Raw genomic sequence first — 20,569 nt, 5'->3', positions numbered from 1 at the left:
AAAAAAAAAAAAAAAAAAAAAAAAAAAAAAAAAAAACACCTCATCACCCCTATCCCATCTCTTGTTGAGTTTCCATCTTGCGTAACTAAATATCTGGGGTATATTTTGGTGTTTTAAAAACATGATAAAATCAAACTACATATAAAAAAAAAAAAAGAAAGTTATCACTCAGTGAGTAAGATTTTGTAGGAAAAAATGCACCCATACTGTAAGTTTATACACTTATATGGCAAATTTAAAGAGACAGAACCTGGTTTTGCTCAGTGGTAGAGCACCTGCTTGGCATGCATGAGACCCTGAGTTTGATCCCTAGCACTGTGTGTGAGTGCACGCGAACACGCGTACATGCATACACACATTCCCTTTGACCCACCTGTACAGTATTCTACTGAGAATGAGTCCTGCATATATACAGTTATGTAAACCTGTATTACCAGTATGTTCTCTGCTGTCCTACCTACAATACACAAAACAGTGTAATAATAAATGCAAATAACTTGGGGGCAATCTTACATCATTGGAAAAGGGGCAAGCTTAAACAATATTCGTGCAATGAGTACTGTGCAGATATTTTCTTCCATAACAAGTTAAATTATTTTATGTAACACTTTCAACTTCTGAATGGTGAAATGATTTATATAGCAATCCATGAGGGGCAGGGGTTTTGGCTTAGTGGCAGAGCACTTGCCTAGAACGTGTGAAACACTAGGTTCGATCCTCAGCACCACATAAAAATGAACAAATAAAATAAATGTATGCTGTCTACTTATAACTACAAAAAAAAATATTTTTTTTAAGTTACCATATAGCAGTCCATGAAAAAGATCTTATAAATATAAATGAAATTTACTGGGTCCATTCTAACAGTTATCTGCTTACTTTTTATTTATTTATTTTTTAAAAAAATATTTATTTATTTATTTATTTTTAGTTTTCGGCGGACACAACATCTTTGTTTGTATGGGGTGCTGAGGATCGAACCCAGGCCGCATGCATGCCAGGCGAGCGCGCTACCGCTTGAGCCACATCCCCAGCCCATTACTTTTTATTTTTTACCAAAGTAAAAAGTTTCAAAAATCATGACTACTGATTTTCAAAAAATGTTTAAATTTCCAAATATTTTCATTCATTACAAATGCTTTAATAGTGACTTCCTTAAGAAATATTAAATAACCAATTCATAAATGGATACTTTCAAATTTATGTACCTTTTTCAAAAAAAAAAAAAAGAGAGAAAATAATGACACCCAGTAAATTGCACTTCATGTTCAAACATGCATGAGAACTGTCAACTCTGTGGTATCACAGCTGATAGGAAAAATATAAATCTTCACCTCTATCTCAACTTCAAAGCAATGTCAACTGCTTAGTACAAAGAATGTCTAAATTATCTCAAATCATTTTCAGGTCTCCTAACAACAGAATCCCTAATTTCTAAATTATGATTTACAAAAAGTTCTGCTGAATTAATTCCAAGTTTATGTAAGAAAGTTCATTTCTCTACTTGTAAAAACGAAGTTGAACATAATTGAGCTAGTTTCTTTATAATACAATAAAATCCAGTCATGCCGAATAATAAAAATTCCTACAACACTTTCTTTCATGACAGTTATTACCTCTGAGGAGAATGGAATCAGAGTTAGAAAAATAGGGCTTTAGCTTTTGCTGTAGTCTTACACTGCAGCAAAATAGGAAGTAAAAAATTTCTTTTTGATTAAGTACAATGACTCCTGAGACAGATTCCCTGGGTCCTAACAATTTACTTTCTGTGACGGTGAGTAAGCTACTTTATCTCCTTCTACCTCAGTTCCATGTTTATGAATTGTGGATAATATTCTATCCTGCTACATAGGAGTAAATGAGTTGACTATGTTAAATGGCTAGAACAGTATGCCTAACACATGGTAAATGTTATTGTTGTTATTATCAGTCTCACCATCTATGATTATTAACTATGCAATCTGGCTGGAATGCATTGGGCAAAGAGTGAGTTGTTGGGGGAGGTGGTATTTGCCATATTTTCTACACTTTAAGACATAAATTTCATTATTTATTTATTTGGTACCACGCATTGAGCCCAGGGATGCTTAACCACTGAACTACATATCCCAGCCCTTTTTCATATTTTATTTAGAGAAGGGTCTTTGTTAAGTTTTTAGGGCCTTGCTAAATTGCTGAGGCTGGCTTGAACTTATGATCCTCCTTCCTCAGCCTCCCAAGCAACTGCATAAATTCCATTTTTGAAACCAGTGATAAATGGCCAACATGATAAGTGAGAAAGCAGTACAAAGGAGAATAATAACAAAGTTTTAGTCTTCTCTTCAATTTTCAAAAACATGAGACAATACAAGCTTTGGAGTTTGATATTTATTTTTAGCAGGAAGAATACGCTAATGGTGAAGACATCATTAGAAGATAACGCCCATGTCCAATATCTGCAACAGAAGCTCAATAGAAGTTAAAGAAATGTTACCAAAAGACTAAAGACAAAAACTGTATATTACTTACCCTTAATTCTGCAGACAACAAGTAACAATATATTTAAAATTGAATTTCTACCACAAATCAAAGACTGACAATTATCAAATTCATCATTTTCAAAATTCCATCTTTTCCTTTCCATGTAGAAGTGAGCTTTTTCAAGGGCAAATCATAGTGCTAATAATCCACTGTGTTTTATGTGAACAGAAGAGGAGCAAATTTGAAGAGACTGTGCTAAACTAAAAGCTAAGAGTTTTGGGTGGAAGCAATCAAGTAGCTTTCTCATGGGTAACAAATGGCACCTTTTGGGCCCAATTAGAGATTGCTGAACTAAGAAATAAATTAAAATAAGTAAAAGCGACCTAACAGAGGCAGTATCATGCAGTACCTATAAATTTACAGTAAATTACATGCAAATAAGGGGACTCAAACAAATTAGAAATTCTCTTACATATTAGCATAAGAAACTGGTACATCAGTAAACAATTTAACAACTAGTCAACTGGAGGATTTAAATTAAACTAAATCTAGCTCATCTACACCTGACAATGCCTCAAAGGAAATATGAGAATATTTCTTTTTATCACCTCCTGCACCCCAAAACTTCTCATCAACAGTACCAATCACTACTTAGAAGAGCAATAACTTTCTAACTAACAGTGTTTTCGGGCCAGAAGGGTGTGAATATGTTAAGCATCAGAATCAGAGGTGGAAAAAAGAGGTAATTTCTTTTTAAAATTTGAAACAGCTCATGTTGCCCAGTCTGGTCTTGAATTCTTGGCCTCAAAGAGATGGATTAATTTGAAGACTGTATGGTATAGCTGAAAGACTATATGTGCTCAGAATAGGGACTGAACAAATCTAATCCAATTTATTGCAGGTAAGGCTTCATGCCTACTGTTATTTTTCTATTGTTTTTGTGCTTGAAAATAAGGATTTAAGTTGATAAACTTCTACTACCGCAATGGAATTTCACAAATAATTTTTCAAGTGCAATCCTGCTAATTCTAAATTTCAAAGTTTACTTAAACAGGTTGATTTGGTTAAAGTAGAAGGAAATCCATTGATGTTGAGGAAGTTACTTGGGCCACTGCCTAAAAAGGTCTATTTCCCAAAAATGCATGGTGTGCAAGAACTGAGATATGTTAAAATTCCTACCCCAAAGTAAATGAAACAAATAAGCACTAAAAAGAAAAAAGTTACGCACTTCCAATTTATGCTCTTTCTCTGCAAGGGCTTCTTTTTGACAACGAAGAAAATCTGCTAACATTCGAGTGAGTTGCTTCCTATCATCTATTTCTGCCGCCAATCTGCCATTGTAATCTGCCAGCAACATACAAGCATCCTCTACCATTTTAGAAAGCCTTTCTCCAGATTCTTTATCTAAGAAAAGCACAGGATAATAAAATTATTATACAACAGAAACAATAACATATGTTGTTCCCAAACCCACCTCCTAAAAAAGTTCTGGATCACATCTTTTTCTTACCTGTTATTTTATCTAGCAGGGATACTTCTTGGACTTCGACAGGCAAAGAAGCTATCCTCTGATGAACTGCTGCATCACCTGAAGCTGCATTTTCTAGATCTTGTAAGGCTCTAACGAGATCTAGAGTCTAAAAAGTTGCATAACTTCAGAACCAAAATAAATAAAGCTTAATTTTGTTTTTGTTTTTTTTTTTTTAGTTGTAGTTGGACACAATACCTTTATTTTTTTTATTTATTTTTATGTGGTGCTGAGGATTGAACCCAGCATCTCGCACATGCTAGGTGAGGGCTGTACTGCTGAGCCACAACCCCAGCCCAAAGCTTAAATTAATAAAGACTTGAATCTTTTTTTCATATCCCTAATCCTTATGAGTTACCTACTAACACAAAGTTTCCAATACAAACTGCTTCCACAGACAATCCCATTTCTTTTATATTCTAAGAAGCTACTGAAAATGTAAATGAGACAAGGCCCCAGACCTTGAGGAGCTCACATTCTAGTAGTGAAGGCAGATGGTATACAAATATTTGATTATCAGACAAATGAGGTAAATGACTGATTTATATATATGGCAGATATCTATCTCAGTGGTAAATGGGAAAGTAGGCTATAATTTCAGCCTAAAGAATACAAGTTTTATGTATAATATATGCATTATATTATCATTGCACATTATATTATCACTGTAAAATTACTGAATTTTAAATTAAATTGGCTATTGGGGAAAGGGGGACACCAATCATCTAATACAATATAGAAGAGTTTCTCAAATTGACTTTTCTAAATGCTGTAAGTAAAGCATAAAAGAAATATAGTTTTGGTATTATGTTCAAATATGATATCTTTTTTTAATATTTATTTTTTAGTTATAGATGGACACATATCTTTATTTTATTTTTATGTGGTGCTGAGGATCAAACTCAGTGCCTCACGCATGCTACGTGAGCGCTCTACTTCTGAGCCACAATCCCAGCCCCAAATATGATATCTTCAACTATCCTATGGTTTGTTAATCAGACTATTAAAGTATTAAAAAAAATTCCATGCATCTAATGACTAATATGTCAATGCTGATTAGCCAGGAAACAAATGATTTTATCACCTTTAGTAATACTATTTTCATACAACTATAATCAGGAGAAAAGGACAATTAAAATATTTTCATACTGGTTAAAAATAGAAGAAAAGGGTGATTCTTTGTTATTGGAGTTACTATTCATAATATAACTTACTCCAAAGAAAAATAATTAAGTTTTATTTTTACTAGTCTCTATCCCCATCCCATCTTTTTTTTTTTTCTTTTTTAGTTTTTAAGACTAGATTCAGAGACACTAAGACATTACATATACTTTTAAAATACTGCCTTTACTTTTTTTTTTTTTTTGGTACTGAGGATTGAACTCAGGAGCACTCAACCACTGAGCCACATCCCCAGCTCTATTTTGTATTTTATTTAGAGACAGGGTCTCACTGAGTTGCTTAGCACCTCGCTTTTGCTGAGGCTGGCTTTGAACTTGCAATCCTTCTACCTCAGCCTCCCAAGCTATTGGGATTACAGGCATGTGCCACAGTGCCTCGCCTAATTCTGTCTTTATCAGGATCACATTTAGTATCAGCTACTCAAAGAGACTGAGGAAGGAGGATTGCTTGAGCCTAGGAGTTCAGGATCAGTTTGAGCAACATAGAAAGACTCTTTCTCTTGAAAAAATAAAAATAAAAAATGACACTGACAGCAAGTTACTAATGTTTATTAGCTATTCTAATTTAAAAGCTATCACTGAGGTTTAGCACACAGAAAATAAAAATATTAAGAATGAATGGGGAGGCTGGGGCTTTGGCTCAGCAATAGCACACCTGCCTGGGATGTGAGGCACTGGGTTCGATTTTTAGCACCACGTATAAATAAATAAATGATCTATCAACAACTAAAAAAAAGAATGAATGTGGAGCCAGGGTTATGGCTCAGAAGTAGAATGCTCGCCTAGCATATGTGAGGCACTGGGTTCAATCCTCAGCACCACATAAAAATAAAGATATTGTACCCACCTATAATTAAAAAATAAATATATTTCTTTAAAAGGCATGTTAAAAAAATGCTTTTCTGTCATAAATTATGAGCAAATAGGGAAAGATGCACATTTAGTGCTTGGTTGGTCCAAATGTCATGTTCTTACTACTTTTCTATTCCAGTTCTGTTTCATGATTACCATGAGGAGTTCATTATTCCTCATTCCTGACTGAACCAAGAGGTAGCTTGGCTCTGATCCTGACCGAGAGCCTTGGTCTGATTTTTCTTCCTCCTTAATTCCAAGACTGATATAAATCCATAGTCCTAGGCAATCATTTCTAAAAAAAAAAAAAAAAATTTTGTTTTTTAGTTGTAATTGGACACAATACCTTTATTTTATTTATTTTTATGTGGTGCTGAGTAGGGAACCCAGGGCCTCACATATGCTAGGTGCTCGAGCGATCTACCGCTGAGCCACAACCCCAGCTCCTAGGCAATCATTTTTATCTTTCTTTCAAGCTCCTTTCATGAGGGAAAAAGCCCTTCCCAGCTTCAAGTTTTCATACAGTAAGTTTAGGTTCAATCCTCTAACTTCCATAAAGTATTGACAGTTCTTGTTACCCTACAGGATACCAATTCTTGACACCTCATGTCTACCAGAGGAGAATGAAATGAGCTCAGGAGAAAACAGCCTCTGGCTCACACAATGAGTTGTACTTCTGTATTATTTCTAGCCCTTAAAGCTATTTACCTTGGGCTGGGGTTGTGGCTCAGCGGTAGAGCACTTGCCTAGCACGGACAACACCACATAAAAATAAATAAATAAAGATATTGTGTCCAACTACAATTAAAAAATAAGTATTTTTTTAAAAAAAGCTATTTACCTTGTTTTAAGGCTGTCTTCATTTTGTCTTTTGAAATTTTATCTGTCCTTCAAACATATTTCAAACAGAAGAAGGAAATTTAAAGACTCAATGCCCACATTTAAGTTCAAAATGTCTTTCTAAAATTCATCTAATGGTAAAGAAGTGCTATGCTGTACCATCCTGGGAGGACTTAGGGTACGAAGATAATGATTTGAATTATCTTACTTCTCCATAGACTTACATTGTGATATATAGGTTTAGTGAATGAATACATACTTACCACTCTAACACTCATCTTTTTTTTTTAATATTTACTTTTTAGTTTTCGGTGGACACAACATCTTTATTTTATTTTTATGTGGTGCTGAGAATAGAACCCAGCGCCCTGCGCATGCCAGGCGAGCATGCTACCGCTTGAGCCACATCCCCAGCCCCCATTCTAACACTCTTATCTTTCAAAAGAGTTTTACACATTTGAAAGAAAAACACAAGAGCAGTGTCCATCTCTAAGAATGCAATTCTCTTTTTTTTAATCTAAGAATGCAATTCTTAATAGTATTTAAATCCTACAACAAAATATGCTTATCACATAATGTTTTATCATAAAATAAACTCTTTAAATGGTGGCTATCTCACTGTATCTAATCATACTTAGCAACTAGAAATCCTCTTAAATTAAAAAAAAAGAATTTATCAGAAGAAAAAGAAATATTTCTATGCAAAATATGATTTCTATAAAAAATATACAATATACAACATCCTACAAACATAAGCAATTTGTTAAGCAGAAAATAAAAGATATTTGGGCTGGGGTTGTGGCTCAGTGGTAAAGCACTTGCCTAGCATGCGTGAGACACTGGGTTCGATCCCCAGCACCACATAAATAAACAAAATAAAGGTATTGTGTCCACCTACAACTAAAAATATTAAAAAAAAAAAAAAAAAAAAAGGAAAGAAAGAAAAGATATTCGTGTAGTTTCTTTCTTGTACCCCAAAACAATGAAATAATACGGCTTGGTAATCACGCAAAGTAAAATATAACTCTTATCGGTGAAAATTTTTTACCTGTGGTGGTTCACTTGGAGATCCTAGAGAGGAACAATTTTCATTTTCATCCACCTTTATTTGTTCATAAGTTCTCTTCCTAGGCTTCTTATCACCATCTATATTGAAAAAATATTTAAATTTTAATAAAAGAATATTTTAATGAAGAGATAATGATAAGAGATTAAGATTATAGGGCTGGGGATGTGGCTCAAGCGGTAGCGCTCTCGCCTGGCATGCGTGCGGCCCGGGTTCGATCCTCAGCACCACATACAAAGATGTTGTGTCTGCCGAAAACTAAAAAATAAATATTAAAAAAAATTCTCTCTCTCACTCTTTCTCTCACTCTTTAAAAAAAAAAAAAAAAAGATTATATACTCACACAGAGCTTGCTTAAGTTGTTCTAATACATCATTTTCATATACAGATCTTTCTTCCCAAATAGATAACACTCTTCCAAGGTGCTTCTTACAACTTTCATCAGTTTCACTAAAGAAAAAAAAAATTAAAAATATGAACAATAATACATACTGCAATGGAAAACACAATGATGATTTTAAATACAATCAAATATTCAACTCTTAAAAAAACTATCTAGATGTTTACTGAAAATCCTATGTGGCCAGCAATTCAGAATGATGCATATTGCTTAAGGAAAAAATTACAAAAACTAAACAAGTTTTAGGACTAGCTCCTATGAATTTACAAAGAAGATGCCTGAACCTAAAGAGAGCTGAATGGGAGGCTACGGGAGATATTCAATAGGTGTCTTTAATTTACTCACCAAATAATTTTTGAGCAAGGAACTACCTTTGGCATGGAGATTAAACGGAGTTTTAGAGCAGCTATTATTTATAGGTGTTATGGAAGAGAACAAGGCATTAAAGACAGCAAAGAGATCTTGCCCAATTTAAGAGAGACAAGGAATAGTATTTGAGGAAATGATACCTAGTCTGAGATATGAAGACTGAATCTAGAGAGAAATGAGAAATAGATTACTTCTACCCATTTAGAAGTAATCCTTCATCACGACTATCATAGACTGAGCCCCTATTATCTCTTGCTTGAATTTCTGGAACATTCTCACTAATCTCCCAGCCTGTACTCCTTCACTCTACAAAATTTAAATCAGATAATACTGTTCTCAATCCTGTAAGTACAACCAACCATGCCAAGAATAAAATCAAAATTCTTGCACTGGGCCACAAGGCCCACATGCTCTGCTTCCTGACAACCACATAGTCCACATTCCCCAATACTTATTTCTCCCATACAAATCTCCTTGCTGATCCTCAAACATGCCCAGCACATAGTTGTCTATTTCTGCCAAGTATTCTCTCTGCCTAGAATCCTTTCCTCCTAGACAAATGGCTTGTTTCACCCTATTTTTAGTCTCTGTTCAAATAGCCATCTCTCCAAATTATCTTATACTATGACTGGATACCCTCATACTCTCTATTTCTTTTTTCCTGCCCTATGTCTCTTTAAAGCATTTGTCATCTGGCATTATAACAAATATTCATTTATATTCACTTATCCATGTAGCTACTACCTTTTGGGGCCTAGCACATAGTAGGCAGTTAATAAAGATTTTATTAAACTCTAGGGAGAGGTAATATATACAAAAGCCTTGGAGGTAGACAGAACTTAGAAAAAGTTGAGTTAGCTAAAGTGTACACTACAAGCTGTTTATCTGTTAGAAATAAGACATAAGTCTGAAGGTAGGAGGTGCCATGAAGGAAAATCTTAAGTGCTTAGGCTTGATCTCAAAGGCAAGAAAATGTAACACTAGCTCTACAACGCTGGCTACATGTTCCCATAGGAATTAAAAAATAATAAAGGCTATTATAAACATACAAAAAAGACATTATAGCAACTAAAAGGAAAAGAAAGCAACTAAGGAAATGTGTGCTATGGAATATGGAGAGCGAAGGAGAAAGAAGAATTGGACATTATAAGTTCAGTAATAAACAGTGTGAGATACTTAAGATGTACCCAAGTAGAAATGTAAACAGACAACTGGACACACAGGTCAAGAACAGAAAAAAATTTGGACTGAAGAATAAGATTCTAAGTCATTAGGGTATAGATAATAAGCAAATACACGCAATGTACAAATCACCAAGAAGGCAAGTGAAGAACATGGCCCCAGAAGGCAGTGTAGGACTTAGCTCTAAGAAACACCAACATTTGAAAAGAAGGTAGAAGGCAGCATCTAAATTGGAAGGGAAATAATATCTATTTAGAAAGCAACATACAGCAGCATTTGACACTGTCATGTTTTAAAAATGTGTCTACTATGACTAAAACTGCATGGCCTGAGGTGAGCAGATTTTCACCCTTATATAAATCAACACAGACCACCACCACTCACCAATGAATTATATAATTTAGATGAAATTAATATTTATCCCAATGTTTGCCTGGTAATCTATCATACCTGCATATAATGTTCAGAAATAAGTCTTTAAAAGACTATAAGCCACAATATAGATTTCCTCCTTCAGAATTACCTTAGCAAAATTTTTCAACATTTTTGATTTTCCTAAATAAATATTCTTTATTTCCACAATATTTGGAAATGTTAAAACACACATCCAAATACCTAAAAAAATCTTAAAATCATTAAAAATGATATAAGGAAAAGGAGAACTAAGTGTATCCAGATCACCAGTTTATAGCACACAAATTTTCAATTCAATACCGTCAATCATTCTCAATGAAGTCCATTCCAATACAGCAGTACTTTTGGTCTATTAAAGAAAAGCTATCATTTAAGTACTCAAAATGTCTACCTTAGCAACAGTTGAAATTTCCTTCACAGTAAGCATTTAGTACATTTACAAATGCCAGTTAGAAGTCTTTCCAAATGAAAGCTTCAAAGAAATATGTTTTTTTTATTATATGGATTAAAGCAAATCTTAGCAAAAGGAAATATTGTCCACATTTAAAAACAGATCACCTATTACCCCCCAAATTGTCATACCTTGAAACATGCTTAAAAGCCTCCACTATAACTGGTGCAAAATCTTTTGTAAACTCCGGCCCCTTCCTTTTGCTGTTCTGAATGACATCATTGGCTAGGTAGAGAAAAGTAAGCTTCCTGTTGGGTTTTGCTGAAAAATTCAAAGAAAAAAAAAATTGATCTACTTAAAATATTCTCATTCAACTTAGACAAACTTTATCAATCCATAATTAAGCAGTTTGAGAACTACATAAGTCTACTAACCTTCAAGTATCATGTTCAACCCTAGCTTCTCATTTTACTACCAAACTTATCAAGTCACTGCTACTAACCTCACCAGGTTGACTACAGCTTCTAAAGATAATCATTTGATGAAAAAAAAGAGAACCTAAGAAGCAAAGATAGATCAATGACAGATCTTTTCATCTCCTTGTAGTTTTACTAAGGCATCCAAACTACTTAACATATCTGATTCCTGGTCTTATCATCATTCCCAAACTAAACAGCTTTATACACTGAAATCCTTATGCCTATATATAAATGCATCTCTATGATTCCATCTTATATTTATTTAACTGTATTAAAACCATTACCAACACTGTGAAATAGAGCCATTTAAAATAAGATGGTGACTATTCATGTTATTAAGATGGAACCCTAAATCATTTACATTAAATTTAGAAGTATTTTAATATCCATGTTGATTCAAAATCAATGTTAACTCATTGTGAAACAACAGAATACAAATGTAAAATAGGCTGAAAGAGGTACCGCTTCAGTAAATTACATGTTTTTATTTATGCAATAAATATTTGCCAAGCTAACAGATTGAATGTTAGGGACACTATGCAAAGTTTAGATATTTCCCTCTTTGGATTACATGACCTTAAATAAATGAACTTGTCTTGACAAAAATATTCCCGTACTCACTATATTACATGGCATAGTCACCTGAAGGAAACACAAAATTCAACAACTGTGGGTCATAGTACATTTTCACTAGGTACAATGTTAGTAAGTAGCAGAGTAATTCTGAAAATGACATTTCAAATAAGATTCATACACACATGGGCTAGGGTGTGTTTCACAGGTAGAGCACTTGTCTAGCTTTGTGTGAGGCCCTTGGCTCAATACATATATACACACACACCAAAAAAAAAAAAAAGTCATATGCATAATAAGGAAAAGTCAATGCTTAATGTAAATTTATGGACTATTTTCATGTTACAGTTTTACTAGAATTAAAGTTGAACCATTCATGGTAGTGCAATTATATTGAGAAGGAAAAGAGCTTGTGACAACCACAGTACAATGGTACAGAGAACCTATGATCGAGATCAATTATCCAGTGTTTATTCATGAGACTAGCTGATCAGGCTGCACTTACTAGATTTAAGTATTTAATTTATAAATTTAAGCCTTCAATGTATTAAAAAGTCACTTTAGAGTTTCACATCTTTCATGAGGGCAAACCAGAAGCCCAAATTTTCCACAATAAACAATATATTATGAGAGAGAACAAATCAGACTTTACAAACTCAGGTCATGCCACTGTATATATAAGCTGATCTGCCTATCTAAAGTTGTTGCTCACCTCTTTTCATGCTTTCAAAATTCACTGGCATGGAACAAAGGAAGAAATGGCAATAATAAAGAACAACTTCTGGTTCTTCTGGTCTCTAGTCTTGTTTATATAAACCACAAAGTCTAAATGGTTAAGAAGATATTCGGACCCTTTCCCATGAAAAGGATTATAAAGGTCAATGTCCCAGTACTCAACCCTGTCCCTACCCTAACCCTCTCAATCCCACTAAGAAAATGCTGGTATCATTCAAATCAGGTTTTCACATTCTCAGCATCAAATCTGTTTAGAAACTCTAAATTTTCTTATTATCTAATTGAGAGACCACCTGCAGTACTTTTGAATGGGTACCTAAACCAATGGGCTCCTTTTCCTAGCAGTATAACATTTATTCAAATTCTGCTACAGGCCACAATACTCTAAGCAATTTACATGTATTATCTATTTTAATCTAAACAATGTAAGGAACCATTATTAACCCCATTTTGCTTCAGTGCAAACAAACATGGAAAAGGTTATTTGCCAACAATAAAAGAGCCAGTAAAGTAAGAGCCAGGATTTGAATCTATAAAGTCAAACTGCAAAGGATTCCTTAATCAACTAAACTATTCCTTCTGTCATAAATGAAAGAAATTATCTCCTGAGATTATTAAGTAGCAACTCAAATCAAAATGTTTTAGAATGTTAGCAGCATCACTCCCAATAGCCAAAAAAGGGAAGCAATTCAAGTTCTACAGATTAGCAAAATTTGTTATATATACATTCAACAGAAATTATTCAGCCTTAAAAAGGAAATGCTGACGCATGCTACAACATGGATAAACCCTGAGGATGTGAAATAACCTAGTCATGAAAAGATAAACACTGTCTGATTTACTTACATGAGGTACCTAGAGGAGTCAAATTCATCAGGGTGGTTTCTGGGGTTGGAAGGTAGAGGAAAATATTTTATTTAAATTGGGAAGTTATTGTTTAATGGACAGAGCTTCAGTTTTGCAAAATGAAGAGCTCTGGAAACCCACTGCACAACAATATTAATGTACTTCATACTAATGAACTGTTCATTTAAATTGCTAAGATGATAAATTTATGTTATGCTATTCTACCATAAAATTTAGAATATTAAAAGATTCATGAATAATTAACCTCTCAAAAATAATTCAGAAGTGCCTCTATGATGCATACTAAAATAAAAATTTACAAGATTTCAAAATGTATTTCCCAACAAATCTCAAAGGACACATTCTATACTACAAGTATGGATTCAGTACAAGGTCCAAATAACAAGATTTTTTTTTGTTTTTTTCTTTGTAGAACTCAGGCTAAAAATGAGAAAACTCAAAAATTATGACCTTACTTGAATTTTCAAGGAGGGGGGAAAAATAGAACACTTAATGGAAATATTAAATACTTAATGGAGAATAATTAATGGAAATAGTCACAATAAACAATGCTGTAAATGATAAAAAAAATGATTTCTCAAACAAATTCTGGTTAATTTGTTATAAAAGAAAAGGCACAAAGTTAACAAAAAGATTCCTTAAAAAAATCTCTCTGTTGGTAACAGAATATAAGGTCAAACAAGGGGTGTGAGCTAGTCATTTCCTGTGTTTCTGTTGTTCACAGATTTTTCCCAAAGATATCTATTTTGTAAATCTTCCGTTCAATTCAAATAACATTTATTCAATGTTTGTTATATGCCAGGATTATGCTAATCATAGATCAAAATTAATCTTTCCTAGTTAATCAGTAGTTTGCAAGTTCTAAACAAAGTGGCAGATGCTAGGTCTCATCACTAAAATGCTAGTTAGGGGCTGAGATACCTATAGTTCAGTAGTAGAGCACTTGCCTATCATGTGGCTTCAATTCTCAGCATCACATAAATAAGTCAAACAAAGGTCCACCAACAACTAAAAGAAAATTAGAAAATAATAAAACACTAGTTCCTTCTTTCTTCTTTTATTTCACCTCTCTACAAATAAATCACAACATGAAAGCAATTATAAATATTATATCCTGGGCTGGGGTTGTGGCTCAACAGTAGAATGCTTGTCTAGCACGTGCGAGGCCTGGGTTGATCCTCAGCAACACAAAAAAAATAAATAAATAAAAACAAAGGTATTGTGTACAACTAAAAAAATTAAATATTTTTAAAAATAAAATAAATAAATATTATGTCCCACTGCTATATTTATATGAATAAAGTACAAGCCAAACTAGGAAGAGTGGCCCACATTTGTAATCCCAGCTACTCTGAGGTTTAGGCAGGAGGATCAAAAAATTCAAGGTCAACCTGGGCAAAACAGCAAGACCCTGTCACAGAATTAAAAAACCAAAACAAACAAAAAAACAACTAAAGTCTGAGGATGTATCTCAGTGATACAGCATGGCCCTGAGTTCAATTCCCCAAATCAGGGGGAAGTCAAATAAGTACCACTTAATATTTATATTACAAAGCACTATTTTCTTATAGCATACCTCCCTGAACTAAATCTTAACACTCCCTCCTCTCACCCCAGGGCATTTTATTTTATTTATTTATTTTTTTTTAAAGAGAGAGAGAGAGAATTTTATTTTATTTTATTAGTTTTCGGCGGACACAACATCTTTGTTTTTGTATGTGGTGCTGAGGATCGAACCCAGGCCACACGCATGCCAGGCGAGCACGCTACCAATTGAGCCACATCCCCAGCCCACCCCAGGGCCTTTTATAACAACAGACACACAAATACACAAAATCTGTTCCACTAATATATGGTAACATAACATTACCTAAAAAGTTGACCATAGGGCTGGGGCTCAGAGGTGGGGTGCTTGCCTAGCATGTGTGAGGCACTGGGTTCGATCCTCAGCACCATGTACAAATATATAAAATAAAGATACATTGATAACAAAATATTAAAAAAAAAGCTGAGCATATTCCCCACAAGGGCCTAGTATCTTAAGTTCAGTTCATCATACAAGTGGTTATATAATGTCTCACAAATATTTCAAATAAAAGATCAAACTATTAAGCTTTCAGAAGAAATCGGTATGCACTATTAGGTAATATGAAACAAACTTGGGCAGTAAAAAAAATTAAAGAAATGTTATCTAGGTTCACTAACTCATAATCAGTTCATAATCTGATTTTATTTGGTAACACTGAGAAAGTGGGAGGAACATTACTTATTTTCTTAAATAGTAAAGACCACATGCCTACTCATTTTCTACGATCTACGAGATCATAGTCTAAATTAACACCCATGCTTTTATGAAGATTAAATTTAAAACTACAGTAGGTGACAATGCTCATAAATACAAAAAATGGCTAAAAATCTTACTGTTATCTATAAACAAAAGAATAACCTTTTAAAGAGAACCACCTTTTCTGTGTCTACACAGAAAACAGCAAGAAATGGAAGCATATACACACACACACACACACACACACACACACACATATAACCATTGGAGGAATCAGCATTACTACAAGTCTTACAGAAGAAAATCAGGAGAAAAGTCATTATCTTTTTTTTTTTTTTTTTTTTTTTAAAGAGAGAGAATTTTAATATTTATTTTTTTAGTTTTCGGCGGACACAACATCTTTGTTTGTATGTGGTGCTGAGGATCGAACCCCGGCTGCACGCATGCCAGGCGAGCACGCTACCGCTTGAGCCACATCCCCAGCCCGAAAAGTCATTATCTTAAAACAAAAATCCATTATGAGGTTTTACTAACAACTGTTAGGACTTGGGGGTAATAACTTGGTGGCAAAATAAGGCACTTGCCTAGTGTATGAACAGCCTCATTTATTTTCCTGGCACACAGAATTGCTATAGACAAGAATGAAGTCACAGTAGGTACACAGTATGGCTTAGATATGAGGTATTCCCCAGAAGTTCATGTGTGAGACAATGCAAGAATGTACAGAGGTGAAAATGATTAGACTGTGAGAACTACCTAATCAGTCCATTCTAGTGTGAATGGACTGACTGGGTGGTAACTATACGCAGGTAGAACATGGTCGGAGGAGGTGGGACACTGCGCACAGGTCTTGAAAAAATTGTTCTTCCTGTAGCCCCTCCACCCCACTCTGCTTCCCAAACCCACCATGAGCTAAGCATCTTTCCTCTTTTGGGCCCATCTTCAACACCATGCTGCCTCAACCTGGGTCCAAAGCAATGGAGGTGAAGGTCTAAGGACTCTGAAACTGTGAGCTCCAAGTAAACTTTTCCTCCTCTAAGCTTTTCTTGGATATTTTGATCACAGAAACAAAAAAGCTGATTAAAACAATACATATTAAATGCTCAAATGTTAAGCATAATTTAATCTTATTCTCTGAGTTGGGTGGAACCATAAATACATTTAACCAAAGGATATTTATGAATGATCAAGGTTTCATGCCACATATTCACTCATCAGATAATTATTTAATATATACCATATTCACCAACACTGCATCAGGTACTAAGTATAAAAGAAAGACAAGTTCATAAAAGCCTTTTTAAGCTCTTAAGTGTAAAAATGCAACAGTATGTTCACAAAAGAATTATTCAAGGCAGAAACTCTAGCACATGATCGTATCAGTGCACTTGTTCATTATGTATGCGGGTAATGGAGTATGAAGCTAGGAAAAAAAACTGAGGATTTTAAATGAAATACCAAATTAATAAGGCTAAATTTCATTTCATAAACAAAAAGCAAAGTGCTGAAGTTTTAGAAGTTTGCAGGAGGAAGGGGGGATGCAGAAGGTACACCTTCAGGTACATTAGGAAAGCTCAAGTAGGTAAGACTGAATACTGAGGAAGACCAGGAAAGAGAGAATTCAAAAGTAGAGTTGTAATAACAGAAAATTTGCCTTTTATATTCCTATATAGTCCCTCCTTGCCCACATCCAATCACTTGTTAAGGATTGCTTTGTAAGAAAGTGGAACTTGATGGAAAAGAAAAGTTCTATTCACTGACAGCAAATTTCTATTCTACAAAATCTTGAATTGCAATTTCTCATTTTTTTGCACCTCCATTCTAGTTCTCATTCAGAATGAATCAGAGATGTTACTCAATTTTAGGTGGGAAAAAAAGATTTGCATATTAGAGCTTAATGTAGAATGCTGCCACAAAAGCTGAGTGAAATTCAAGTGAGACATGAACAAAGGTTTTGTGCAAAATCTTCAATGTACTGAACAATTAATAAAAATAAATTAATTAATCTAAAAAGCCTGTTCCAAACTCTGGATAATCTCCCACCTCTACCATTTCCATTTTTAACAATTTTTTTAAATTATTTTTTTCTTAATAATCCCCAGTTCTCTCTTTTGAGACCAAGGAAGGAGTCAGTTACACAGCCTACCTTCAATTTACTAGATTCTCTCCCAAGTAAACCCTGATTCTTTAGTTCAGGAAAACCTGGAGATAGATCTAATTCGGTCCTTTAACCCTTAAGGGATAACTTAATATTTAAGAATTCATAGAATTGTAGTATAAAAAACTGAAATTTAAAAGAAATTTTCATAAATACGAAATTTTTATTTCTTGAATACTTTTTTTTTCTTTTTGGTACCAGGGATTGAACCAAGAGGAGTTTAACCACTGAGCCACATCCCCAGCACTTATTATTTCTTGAGAGAGGGACTTGCTAAATTGCATAGGGCCTTGCTAAGATGCTGACACTAGCTTTGAATTTATGATCCTCTTGCCTCAGCTTCCGAAGACCTTGGTAGAAATGAGTACTTTCTGAGGCAAAAAAGAAAGGTCAGGAGGCTGCAGTTGTAGTTCGGTGGTAGAGTGCTTGCCTAGCACATGTGAGGCACAGGTTCAAACCTAAGCACCACATTAAGAAAAAAAAACAAACAAACATGTAAATAAAATGAAGGTACTGTGTCCATCTACAATAAAAGAAAGAGAAAAGAAAGATCTCCACTGTGGAAAAGTACTTGGATCCTGAGTGTGTATTCTCTCAAACTGTTTCCAAGCCTATAAGTTCTAACAATTTCAGGACTTTTTCTTTCTGCCCTGTGGCATTATGAAGACATGTTCATCGTCATAGCTAGAGAGGTGGTTGGAAGGCAGAAACTGCTTTGACTGACTTTATTTTCTTTGCCATAGAAAGTACATAATCAACAGATGATTCCTGAATGAATTCCATCTGTACCACACAGGACAAAGGGTTCAGACAGACACAGCTGACTGCTTTGCAATAGCTGAGCTGGGGTGAAAAATAGATAAAGCTAATGTACTCCTGTACTGCTGCCTATATTAACAAGATTTTAGGCACCCATCCCTCGGAAAAGATTATATATTAAGGACTCATTGTATCTCTTCTTGCTTAAAATCTTTCAAATTTTTTCTATTGTTCTTCAGGTAACATTTTATATCCTTAACATGAGTCAAAGGTCCTACAACTTCTGTAGGATAACATTTTAAATCCCTAATGTGAGTCAACAGTCCTACCACTTCCATATTCAGAAATGTTATAATTTTATGTAGCTGAATCTATTTCTTACATAAATTCTGGCCTGTATCTTATTTAGGAAATCATTTGACAATCCGAGAAAAGAAGTAATTACATAATATTTCATGCTTTTCTTCATGCTTACACAATTGATATTTTTCAGTGTTGTATCTAATTCAACTAGAGTCAAATTTATATAAAGTATTATGTAGGAATCTAAGAATAACTTATTAATATTCTATTCCTTCTCCCATGGATTTGAAGTGCCTAATTTACCATAGAGTGATAAAGCGCATAAAACTGATAAGTAAAATTGCACTACAAAAAGGTCATAGGATTACATAAAATGAGTCTCCTCCAAAACTGTATTCTGCTCCATATATATATATATATATGTGTGTGTGTGTGTGTGTGTGTATATATATATTCCTAATTCTGTACCAACATCATGCTATTATAATTAAAATGACTTTACAGTCTGCCTTAACCCCTAAAATGGCATACTACCTCCATTAATAGTTTTTCTTCAAAATCATCTTGACTCTTCTTCCAAGTTTACTTTTCCCAGTGATCTCTAGAATTAGCTTTACACTTCTGGAAAAAAAAAAAAAGGCTGGGCGAGGTTGCTACACGCCTGTAATACCATCATCTCAGGAGGCTGAAGCAGGAGGATCTCGAGTTCAAAGCCACTTAGTGAGGCCCTCATGAACTCAGTGAGATCCTGTCTCTAAATAAAATACAAAATAGGGCTGGAGATGTGGCTCAGAGGTCAAGTGCCCCTGAGTTCAATCCCTGGTACCCAAAATATAAAAACAGAAAAAACAACAAAAAAACGAATTTCTTACAGATGCCTGTGGGTTTACAGATTAGTTTGGAAGTCACTGACCTCTTTGTAATAAATTTTTACTTATCTACATTGCATGTTTTTACTCTTCTAAATTTTACCAAAACAAAATGTACATTTTAAATCAATAAAATAGTGAAAATTGGTGTTGGCCACAGTTCCATTACATTAAGCCTATAGCCAGGCATGGTGGCACACACGTGTAATCCCAGCAACTTAGGGGGCTAAGGCAGAAGGATCACAAGTTAGAGACTAAGCTCAGCAACTTAGCGAGACCCTAAGCAACTTACCAAGATCTTGTCTCAAATTAAAAAATAAAAAGGGTTAGGGGTATAGCTCAGTAGTTAAGCACCCCTGAGTTCAATCCCCAGCATCAAAAAAAATTAATTAATTTAAAAATAAACTTATTAAAAATAGTAATACGAGCCAGGTGTAGGTAGGTGGCACATGCCTATAAATCCCAGCAGCTCGGAAGGCTGAGGTGCTATAAGCAACTCAGTAAGATCCTGTCTCTAAATAAAATTAAAAAATGAGGCTGGGGATGTGGTTCAGTGCCCCTAAATAAAATCCCCAGCACTCCCCCCACCAAAAAATAGTAATACAACTTGCTAAGCAAGAATCCTACAATAGCAAAGAAAATACTAGTAAAAAGTACTAGTCTAAGAGTTCCAAATGAAGGCTCAACATAGTAAGGGTATCAATTCTCACTAAAATGATATATGGGATTAATGTAAATCTTATCAAAATCCCAGTAGAATGTTTTCTTACAGATATAGACAAGATTACTCTAAAATGTATACACAAAGGCAAAGGAACCAGAACATGTTTTTTTGCTTTTTTTTTTTTTTTTTTTTTTT

General features: G+C 34.3%; 1 protein-coding gene across 3 annotated transcripts in view; it reads right to left on the bottom strand.

Moving 5' to 3' along the window:
• The window catches only part of Rprd1a (regulation of nuclear pre-mRNA domain containing 1A), a 59,665-nt gene that overhangs the window by 24,288 nt on the left and 14,808 nt on the right, over nt 1-20,569 (bottom strand). For 2 of the 3 annotated variants that reach the window (XM_015482428.2, XM_048806323.1), the window contains 5 exons: nt 10,875-11,004; nt 8,271-8,377; nt 7,910-8,007; nt 3,971-4,097; nt 3,689-3,864 (listed from right to left, as the gene is read on the bottom strand). In XM_015482428.2, coding sequence (XP_015337914.1) covers nt 3,689-3,864; nt 3,971-4,097; nt 7,910-8,007; nt 8,271-8,377; nt 10,875-11,004 — 638 coding nt within the window. Of the gene's footprint in view, nt 1-2,347; nt 2,436-3,688; nt 3,865-3,970; nt 4,098-7,909; nt 8,008-8,270; nt 8,378-10,874; nt 11,005-20,569 lie in introns of those variants that run through there. The other variant, XM_015482429.2, reaches the window with a different exon arrangement.

This window comes from Marmota marmota, unplaced genomic scaffold, assembly GCF_001458135.2.
Source record: "Marmota marmota marmota unplaced genomic scaffold, marMar, whole genome shotgun sequence".
NCBI classification, from domain to species: domain Eukaryota; kingdom Metazoa; phylum Chordata; class Mammalia; order Rodentia; family Sciuridae; genus Marmota; species Marmota marmota.
The sequence above is the reverse complement of the archived record's forward strand: the minus strand, read 5'-3'. Positions and strand labels throughout refer to the sequence as shown.